A 10,147-nucleotide genomic window follows, 5' to 3' on the forward strand; every position below is an offset into this window, starting at 1 on the left:
ATGACTTCTTATATCCGAAAGTTGTTGATTACTTGAGTACCTAATTGATTACTTTGGTGCTTTAAAGGGAATCATTATTTTTGGTACTATAATTTTACTATCTAAAGTAATCGTTTACTTGAGTCCCCGATTGCCTCATGTACTTTAAGACCGAAGATTTTCAATTACTCCGGTACCCTTTAGTACCGTAAGTCATCAATTCCTTGATGCAATAATGAATTACTTTGACATATTTAAAAAGGAATAAAGTACTACTTGAGTACTAGAACTTTATTTCTTGTGACTTCAAGTCATTGATTAGGTTACCTTCCACAATAATCAATTACTTTATGTACCTTTGCAGCTAATTGAGTACTACGGTAATTGATAACGTTAGTTCTTGAACGTCTATAGTCCGTTTTTAGCATTCGGAAGGTCACGAATGAGTGATTAGAGTAGCTAAGATCGATAGATATTGACTTTGGTACTTAATTCATCGATTACTCCGCCGCTTTAGCTAAACACGAGAACAAAAAAAGTGTAAAATGATCTGGAATTGAATGGCCGGACTCATTAGAAGCGTGTCAAAATACGTGTGGGATTCAATGGGTTAACTGTTAAACGGCTCTGGCATCGCTTCGTTGCTAGCTTTCTTTTTCAACATTGTTCAAAAAAAACCCAACTCCATTTGTCTGGCAAAAGCTAGCCGGCTGCTGTTCGCGAGAGACGCGTAAATAGACGCGACGAATCGAATTAGCCAAGAAAGTAGCCAAGAAAGTCCCCCCCAAGAAGTTTATCGAACAAGCCGAAACATTCAACGCGAGAAACGGGCGCGGCGCGATCAATTATGATGACGCAATCGCGCGTGACGTCGTCGGCTCCCCTCCCTGCTCCACCCCTCCCCTCGGGCTCTCCGCATCAAGATGACGCCCCCGCCCCCCTCCCTCCCCTCCCGTCGTCCTTCTCCCCCACCTCCCCCCTCCCTCCCTCCCCATCCTCGAGCGGCCCCGGCGAAGAAAGAGACGCGGCGCCCAAAGCTTCATGTGAGTTTGTCTTGCTTTTGCGCTTTCCTCTCGACGCTCGGACCGACGTCTCCAGTTTTGTGCTGTCGGGCCGCCGCGCTTGCTTTTGGACGCACTTTGGCCAACTTTGTCTGGGGCGAATCCAGCGCTGCCTTGTTGTCGTGGCGTCACGGCGAGACGGACTTTTTGCTCGGAACCGAGCTGCTAACGCCGAGGCAAAAGAAGTTCGGGGAGGGGAGGAGAGGGGAGGGGGGCCGCCCGCCCGCCGGGGCTTTCGCTCGTTTGTCCGTTAGCTCGTTAGCTTGTTTGTTCGCCGTTTTGCCCCGGCGAAGTTCCGACGGATCACTCGGGGGCACGGAACCGAGTTCCGGAGGAGCTCCGAGTACGCGCACTCTGCAACTACGAGTCGGCGGCGGAGCCCCGCGTATTCGCGGTTCGCCCGTTCGCGGTTAGGACCCCTTTTTCGAAAGCGCGTTTTTCAAGGACCCCCGCTTCAAAAAAAATGAAGCCCTTGAATTCATCAACACATTCGGTTCGACTTTTCAGCTGTGCTGAAGTTTGGAAAATAACAATTGCACGTCGCCAGTACTTCACAATTCGGGATCAAATAAAACGGAATCAACGCATGCATTTTTTCGAAATGAATAACCCAACTCAGTCCAACGCAGTCGGGCCGCGGACCCCCGGGGGTGGGCGGACCCCACTGCTTTTGCTCATTCTGAACTCAGACGCCGTATTGGACGGTGTATTGGACAATGGTCCTCAGGTGCGTGCGTCAGCCGGGATAGGATGGAAAAGGGATGGAGCGCATCCTGGGAAAACGCCGCCCGTTTCTTCCCAGAGTTTTCGGCGTCGGCCGTTATCTTGCCGTCCGCGCTGGCCTAGCGGCGATGGCCGAACGAAGCTTCGTGAGGCAACGGGGGTTCGCACGAGGTTCAAAGCTTCGTGTTGCTTCACTTGCTCTCCAGCGCCATCGAACGGCGCAGAAGCCCAAGTAGGCAACAGAAGGGAGCATTTGACCGTTATTAAAGAAAACGACTTCACACTGCCACGCGCTACGGAGTCGATACAGATGCCGTAAGCGCGATTTGTTCATGGTTTCGTGACCTCATTTGTTTGCGCGTGACTTTTTAATGCGGACTCGTGTTTCTGCCGGATGTTTTCGAGGTGCGCTCCGTGGTCTTTTTCCACATATGGCAGCTTTTATCCCGAGGGACGATCCCCTGACTGGAAAAAAGAGGGCGGAGGGGTTAAATCCACCTCCCTCCAAAAAAAGAAAGAAAAAAAAAGCTTTTACAAGAAAAAAAAAGGGAGGGGGGGTGCCGGGAAGTGGGTGCGCACAGGAAACGGCCGTTGTGCCTGTCTGCTAGAATATAGTGACTCCGCACCATGGTGTCAATGACTTTCAAACGTTGACCCGGTCCCCGCCGGTCCCCGCCGGTCCCCGCAGGTCCCCGCCGGTCCCCGCCGGTCCCCGGCTAACAAAATAACAAGCAGAGCGTCTTACAGTCTTACTTTTGGCCGCTTGTTAGAAGAGGAAATATCCACGTTTACGTACTGGCCCAGCCCGATTGAAACAGGAAGTCGTTGTTCTGCTTTCCTGTTCCTTTTGCTTTGTTGAAACTCAAGCCAAAGTCGCACAGCTTCCTTTCGAGAATAAATTCCGGTTGCTCCGAAGCCCGAGAAATGTTTGAAACGGACCCGTGGGCGAGTGCCGACACAAATCGATCCTTAAGTACGGTGAGGGCATTCGTTCCCGGATACCGGGGTGTTAAATCGATACCGAAGTACCCGGGCTTGAACGTCTCAAAACGAGGTGAAAATAGGTCCTGGCGTTTTGCCATCATTCGCGAAGGGTAAGGCGTTTGTTTGGGGAAGGGTTTGGCTCCAGCCTGCGTCTTAAGTCGGCCAAATATTCGCTTTTGGAACCGGCGCGGATCCCACTTGTTTTCTGCAGAAAACGGTCCGGATGAATCGGGGCCGGACCATCGCTAGCAGCTGCTGAACGCACAAACGCAGAAGCCGGGCGTCTCTTCAACCCTGAAGTTAGCGGCAAAGTCGGAGGAGCTTCCCAGCTAGTTTCCATGGCGGTGTCCGCAGCAGATCCCAGATGTCGGCGGGACCGAGGAGCGTGTCGCGCGCTCCTCTCGGCGTGGGGGTGACCCCGCGGGGCCCCGCCCCCTCCGGCGGACCCAAAAATAACACGGCCAGTCTGACTCGGTTGGGTCTCCCGCTCAAGGGAGAAGAAAGGGCCCCAGGGTTGGACTAGCCTCACGGAGATACGCCGGCGCTATCAGACGGACAAAAAATGGCCCCAAAAAGACCCAGAAAGTCTGCCCTTCCAAGCGGAACTGCGAACAGACTCTCCGAAAAAGTCGCAAAGGGTCGGACATTTTGCCTCAAAGCCTTTTGACGCGGGAAGCCTTCAAAAAATCTTTTTTCCGAAATTTTTAGGCCTGTCTCGTTAGCGGCCGTCGGAAAAAACAAAAAACCAAACAGAACTCAAGGCCTCGTGGCAAATAAGACTCAATTGGTCAGCCATTTTGGCGTTTTGGATTGGCCGCCAAGGTATAGAAATGTTTTGAAATTTATGCGGGCTCTTTTCTGTTTCTTTTGCACTTTTCCACTCAAACCTACGCCGGCTTTGTTGTTTTAACCTTTTGTACAAGTTTGTACAGTGGAGCCGTGCGCTAATACACTTTGCTAATCCGTGAGTTTGACTTTTTTTTATTTTTTTCTCCCTGCTGAGGAGGCCCACCTGGCAGCAGCGCAAGCCACCGTTTAGTTGCGCTCTTGCCTTTTGGCCACGTTTGGAACGACGCGGTCTTTCCATACACTCGCCTTTTGCCAATCGCACATTCGAACCGAGTACAATAACAGGGACAAGCGTGTTCGACCCGCTATTTTGGCCCATAAGCCCAGCTCGGATCCGCACGTAATAGAGGACGATTGGAAAGAAAAGTGTTCCTTCGCAGGCCCCCACCCAAACGCTCCAAAAAGCACTGGACTAGGGCCGGGCAACCAATCTAATGAAATGGGTGAATTTTGTGAAAAAAGGCCCTCGCTTGTGCACGCTACATTCTCCAGCAATACTGCACAACGGACGATCTAATAATTGATCTTAACCGTACATGTTTTTTTTCTTTGTTTCCCCCCCCCGGCGTAGCGTACAGAAAAGGAAGCGAAAGCCCCGGCGCAACGCGGGCGGAAATGGAGGCGAGGAGGACCCGGCGGACGTGCAGATGAGGCTAGCGGATTGCAGCCATGTTGCTGAAGAAGAAGCTGTGCGTGGCGCTGGCCGTCGCCGCCGTCCTCCTCCTTATGCTGGCCGGCCACGGCATCCACAGGAAGCACTTCCTGTTGCTGGCCTTGGTCCCGCCCACCCCACACAACGTCACTCGGGACACGGGTGAGAGACGCGACCGGCGCGGCGGATTAAGTGAACGGCCTACTTGAAAAGTGTTTCCAAATACAAGGCGTTGTAAGGCGCATAGAATAGAAGCAGCAGTAGTGGCCGGGCTCGCGTTACGCACCCGCTAGACGGAGCCGCGCTAAGGGAATCTCGACTGGGACGGCGCCTCCGATCGGGCTTTGGATTTAGGCCGCCAAACGAGGGTTAGCCTCCAAACGCGCTGGGTCCCAACTTTCAAATAGGGCCGGCCTTTCCAACCGAGGTCGCTCTTTGGACTCGGCCTTTCGAACGCCGAATCGGCCTTTACCGGTCCGGCTTGGGGGGCTCTGCCTTTCAAAGGCGCCGCGGGGCTTTGGGAGCGGGTCCGGCCTTTCCCGTCGCCCGGCCTCCAGATGGGGGCCGACGGGCTTTTGAGAGCAATTTGGAACGGGGACGGGAAAGTTAAGAAGCCGGCCGGCTTTCGGGGTCGGAGCGAGGATTTGTCTGACGGGGGGGTCCTGTGCGACGTGTCGCCAGCGCCTCCCGACGCCGACGGCGGCGCCGACGCCGGCGCGCTTGAAGAAGGACCGCTGGAGAAGGAGGGCGCCGGGCGAGGCGGCAGGTAAGGCGACGGGCGGGGCGTCCCCGACGTCCTCCGGCGCGGTCTGACCCGGGTCTCCCCCCCCCCCCCCCCCCCCCCCCCCCCCCCTCGGCAGGCCCTGCGCCTGCCCGGAGTCGTGCGTGTCGGACGCGGGCGCCTCCGACTGGTTCCGCCGTCGCTACGACCCCCGGCAGCGGCCCGTCCTCCGTGGCGCCGACGAGCGCTTGGAGCCGGACGCGCTGGACTGGTGGCTGGTGAGAACCGCCGTTTTTTTCAACCCGCTGACCTCGCAAGTACGGCCCCCCCGTTTTTGCCGACGTTAAACCAAAAAAGCCTCAACGTGGACGACGATTCCGCCGAGCTCAAATGTGCTTCCGTTGCCCCTGAACTAAAAACCAGCGGGCTTGAATTTGGTGAACTCCCAACGCCGCCCGTCAACCAAAAAGACTTTTTTTTGTAGATGTCAGAGTCGCTTTTAATCATCATATTCCTCCCGTTTCCATAAATGTCAAAAGACTTGAAAAGGTAGAAAATTGCCATTTTTCTTGTACGCCTGTACGATAACGACGATAACAATAACGCGCTATTCTCATGAAGGTTTTCTTTTTTTTTGTTTTTAAAGCCACCCGGGCTTTTGTAAACCTGCGTGGCCAGTGGAGAGCTTTTTTTTTTTTGTCAATGCGCCGCCTCCCAGGAAGTAGATTGCGGGCGGGGCAGCCAAGTGGAAGGATGTGATGCGAGGAGCATCCAGAAGGGACCCGCCCGCCACGGCCTATTTCTTGCTGGACGTGAAGACGCGTGAGCCATTAGGAGATGAGGGGGGGGGGGGGCAGACGATGATTTCATCTTGCTGATTGAGCGTCTGGGAGCCGCAGCGAGTGGCTGGAGGTTGCGCTCGCTGGAACGTGTCAGCGGCTGGCTACCTGCTGTTTGCTTTGTGGTAGAGCTTCAATCCAGCGGACCTGACTCCTGCAGGTGCAACAATTTGCTCTTAAGAAGTGAAAACGGGGAGATTTGTTTCGTTTTAGGTGCTGCCAATCCACATTAAAAAAATAGAGCGAGTGCGATCAATCCATATGCCCCCCCCCCAAAAAAAAAAAAAACAGCATTCGTGGCGAACTTGAAAACGGTATTTTCTTCCATTGAAGCAAGATCGATCCGTCAGCCAGTTTTCTACTCCTTCTTACTTCCTTTCCAACAGCAAATCTCACCCAACTGAATTTACAGCACACCCACAAAAGAAGCCGATAAAAGAAACGTCTTTTCTCGGCTTCTTTTGTGTCTATTTTTGTTCCGTCTTGATTATCCGTTGAATAAAAGCGGAGCCTTTCCCGCAGCACGGGCAAATAATTGCCGCCGCCTATTTTATTTTTTTTAAAATTTTTTTTATTCCCGCCGCCTATTTTCGGGCAAGAAAGCGGAGGTAACGTGCGCGCTTTCCCTCGGCAGAGTCTCCAGCGTTCGGGGAAGGAGCGTACGCTGCGGGAAGTGATGTCGGCCATGTTCCGGGTCATCTCGCCGCCTTCCGTGGACTTCGCGCCGAGCCCGCGGCGTTGCCGCACCTGCGCCGTGGTGGGAAACTCGGGCAACCTGCGCGGCTCGGGGCACGGGACACTCATCGACTCCCACGCCGCCGTCATCCGGTGGGCGCGGCGAACCCCCGGCCTTCCGTCGGTCGACGGCAATTCCCAAGGGGCAAAAGGGGACGCGATTGACGGCCCTTTCTTTGCTCAGGATGAACAAGGCGGTGACGCGGGGCTTCCGGCGCCACGTGGGCAACCGCACCACGCACCACCTGATGTACCCCGAGAGCGCCGTGGACGTGGAGCGCGGCGCGGCGCTCGTCCTGCTGCCCTTCAAGCCGCGAGACATGGAATGGCTCGCCAGCGCCCTCTCCACCGGACACGTGCAAATGTAACGCCTTCCTTTTCGCCTTTGCTTTTGGGCCGCGTGGGCAAACGGAGGCGGCGCCGTTGCTTTTGCATCGCAGCAAAGCCAAACGTTTTGAACGGGTCGTTTTTCGGGGGGGTAGGACGTACATGCGCGTGAAGGAGCGAGTGGAGGCGGACAAAGACAAGGTAGGCGGGGGCGGGGGCGGGGCCGGCCGGCGCGCGAAGGCTAAAGGCTAAAGGCGAGGCCCGCCCGCAGGTGCTGGTGGTGAGCCCGGCGTTCTTCAAGTACGTGCACGAGCGCTGGACGGAGCGCCACGGCCGCTACCCGTCCACCGGCATGCTGGCCATCGTCCTGGCGCTGCACGCCTGCGACCAGGTCTCCGCGAACGCCGCCGCCCTTCGTCTTTCCTTCCTTTCTGCCTTACTTCCTTTCTCTTTTTTTTCTTCCACCACGATGGTTCCTTCCTCTGACCTCCGTTCCTCTTTCTTTTCCGCTCCCGTTTTCTTTCCGTTCTCACCCTTTTTCCTTCCTGCCCTTTTTGCTCCGGTCCTCGCTTCCTTCCGTCCTTCCTTCGTTTGCTTGCTCCCCGCCTTTCATATGCCGCCTTTCCTTCCGCCCTTCCTTCGTTTGCTTGCTCCCCGCCTTTCATATGCCGCCCGTCCTTCATTTGGCCCCCACTTTCCGAATTCCCTTTCTCCCTTTGTGTCCTTTTTTCCATTCTTCTTTTTCTCTTCACTTTTGTCCATCCGTTGTCACTCCTCTACTTTTGCCTTCCTCGTGTTTCCTTGGCCTTCTTCCTTTTCCTGTCCTTCCTTTGCGTTTCTTGCGACTTGTTCCTTTTCCTCGCGCCGCTATCATTTCTCCTCACCTGCTTGCGACGTGTCCCTCCTTCCTTCACTCGTCCTTTTCGGTCGGTCTTTGCCGTCTTGACCCGCGGCCGGTTTCCTGGGGCGGCAGGTGTCGGTGTTTGGTTACGGCGCCGACCAGCGGGGCAACTGGCACCACTACTGGGAGGAGAACCGCTACGCCGGCGCCTTTCGCAAGACGGGCGTGCACAGCGCCGACTTTGAGATGCAAGTCATCCGCCGGCTGGCCCGGGAGGGCAAGATCCGACTGCACGCGTGAGCCCCTTTTGTGCCTTTTCCAAACAAAAAAACAAAACGAAACTTTGCTCTGAGGTGGGGAACAACCACACACACACACTTTGGGGGGGTGCGGGTGGGGGTGGGGGTGATTTTGTAGAATGACTCGAGGAATAATCCGTTTGGGGGTTTTTGTCTTTTTTCATCCGAGCACTTTGCCTTAAGGAAACGGCAGCCACCTCGTGGCATTCAAACCGAATGGTCGCCGTCCCGTAAGTATTTTTGTCCTCGTTTTTCTCACGATCCTCAATGTGTTCAATTCGTTTTTCCCTCGCGTGGCGACAAAGCGAGAAATTCATTCACGTCATTGAAAACGGCGTAGGTAACATCAAATACGGATGTTAAAATAAAAAGAAAATGTCCGAAAATTTTCAATAACAAATTGGGGGACATTTCACGTTTGTGTTCAAACCAATTCATCATGTGCTACAGTAGGCGTCATGTTTTGGGGAAACAACATTGAAGACATTTGGGTGTCGCTGAAAACGAGTGACGTCAGTCCTGGTTTGCCTTCAGAGATGTGAACGTTTGTGCGTGTCACTCTGCAATCTGCGTGTAAATGCAACCCAAAAGGTCGTGGCGCATTCGCCGTTTTTGTCAGACCAAAAGTCAGCGCCATCCGCTGGCCTTGACGTGTACTGTGAATGTAAAAGTCCTCGTCCTGCCGTGCACAATGGCGGCTTTTTTTTTTTGCAAGTGACAATGAAGGAAAAGAAGGACGCCCTGCAGTATTTATATATATATATATATATACATATATAATATATATATATATATATGTGTATGTATGAATGTATGTGACTTTCCACGTTAGTTTATGACAAACTAACGTGGAAAAACTTCTGTTTCCTCGTACTTCAGGGCTGCATGAAAAAGAAAAAGAAATGAAATGCGTATTTATGAATGAGGTTGCTTTTACATAGACAACCACTACGCCCGAGAATTCCTGTCAAACGACGCCTTGCTAACTTTGGGACTTTATTCTTCTTTTTCCGAGGTGCTCCCACTATCCATTTGTTCATGTTGTGCGTGCCAATCTTCCGATTGTCATTTTCCTAATCACTATGATCAGAAGGGCTAACAAGAGTTTATCCTCACGTTTTACGCCTTGCTTTCTTTCCTATACGTTTTTTCCAAATATTTTTGGTGTCCCAAGACTTTTGTCCATATGGTTTACTTTACGTGTGTTTGTTTGTGAATTTGGAAAGGCGCTGCTGCCACTTGGACTGAACAAATAAAAACAAATCCAAAAAGTTTTTGTATCCCACAAAAGGTCACCACTTGTCATTCTTTTTCTATGTTGCTTTTTCTTTTTTCGCAAGGTTTTTCGGTCCTGTTGTTGTTTGTGGCCAAGGGCAGGAAGTCGCCTGCATACGCCACTTCCGGTGCCGGGGGGGGGGGGGGGTTTGCTCTCGCCTTATCGTGTTGTAAAACGTTCGAATTTAATTGACGTGGGCTGCTCGAGGGAAGCCGGGAGTCTCGAAAAGCAAAGCTCGCTGCTCAAGTTCTTCCGAGACCTTCGAAAAAAAAAAAATCGTCCGCATTGAAATGAATGGAATGATTGCCGTACCTCGCGTCCCCGGCAGAGGGCGCGCTCCGTTGAATCGTTGGGGCAGTTTTTTTATGGCGTTCGTTTACAAATAAAACAGCCGCATGGATGAAGTCACGTCAAATTTGCGCCTCAAATTGCACGCTGCAGTCACCGCTTGCTTGAGAAATTCTTACAAATGAACTGAAAAATATTCACCAGTATCACCGTTTTCCATAAGTTTGTACTGAAAATCGGGAGAAAAGTAAACAAAACATCGAGTCTTCTTCATATTTTTCAAAGCTGTAATTGACACATCAAATCACCCGCAATCGGCAATAGTTTGTTAAAAAGTCACAAATTTGAAAAAGTGTAGTTTCGTCATTTTAGTCACTGAAAACTACAATTACAAAAACGACGAAGAAGACAAAGAAAATGACGCGACTTTTAGTCTTTTAAAGAAATGGATACATGTGAGTCCAAGTGTAAAGAAAACATTTCAGACAATGGCCGCTCCGCTCTGCTCTCAAGTGTCAGCCTTTCCTCGCTACGAAATGTAATATCAAAAGCGGCCAGAGGCGGCGCCAAAAA

The 10,147-nt window shown here is 52.5% G+C and overlaps 1 protein-coding gene across 1 annotated transcript; it reads left to right on the plus strand.

Annotated features, from left to right (window-relative positions):
• The first annotated feature begins 957 nt into the window (after window positions 1–957).
• st3gal8 (ST3 beta-galactoside alpha-2,3-sialyltransferase 8) lies at window positions 958–9,300 on the plus strand. The gene is made up of 9 exons (XM_088424104.1): window positions 958–1,022; window positions 4,168–4,410; window positions 4,930–5,014; window positions 5,109–5,247; window positions 6,443–6,636; window positions 6,728–6,907; window positions 7,026–7,071; window positions 7,142–7,261; window positions 7,844–9,300. The coding sequence occupies exons 2-9, from the start codon at window positions 4,266–4,268 to the stop codon at window positions 8,009–8,011; spliced, it is 1,077 nt and encodes a 358-aa protein (XP_088280230.1). The 5' UTR covers window positions 958–1,022; window positions 4,168–4,265; the 3' UTR covers window positions 8,012–9,300.
• Window positions 9,301–10,147: the final 847 nt, after the last annotated feature.

This window comes from Hippichthys cyanospilos, chromosome 9, assembly GCF_059441005.1.
Source record: "Hippichthys cyanospilos isolate Australia breed blue-spotted pipefish chromosome 9, RoL_Hcya_1.0, whole genome shotgun sequence".
In the NCBI taxonomy this organism is placed as follows: domain Eukaryota; kingdom Metazoa; phylum Chordata; class Actinopteri; order Syngnathiformes; family Syngnathidae; genus Hippichthys; species Hippichthys cyanospilos.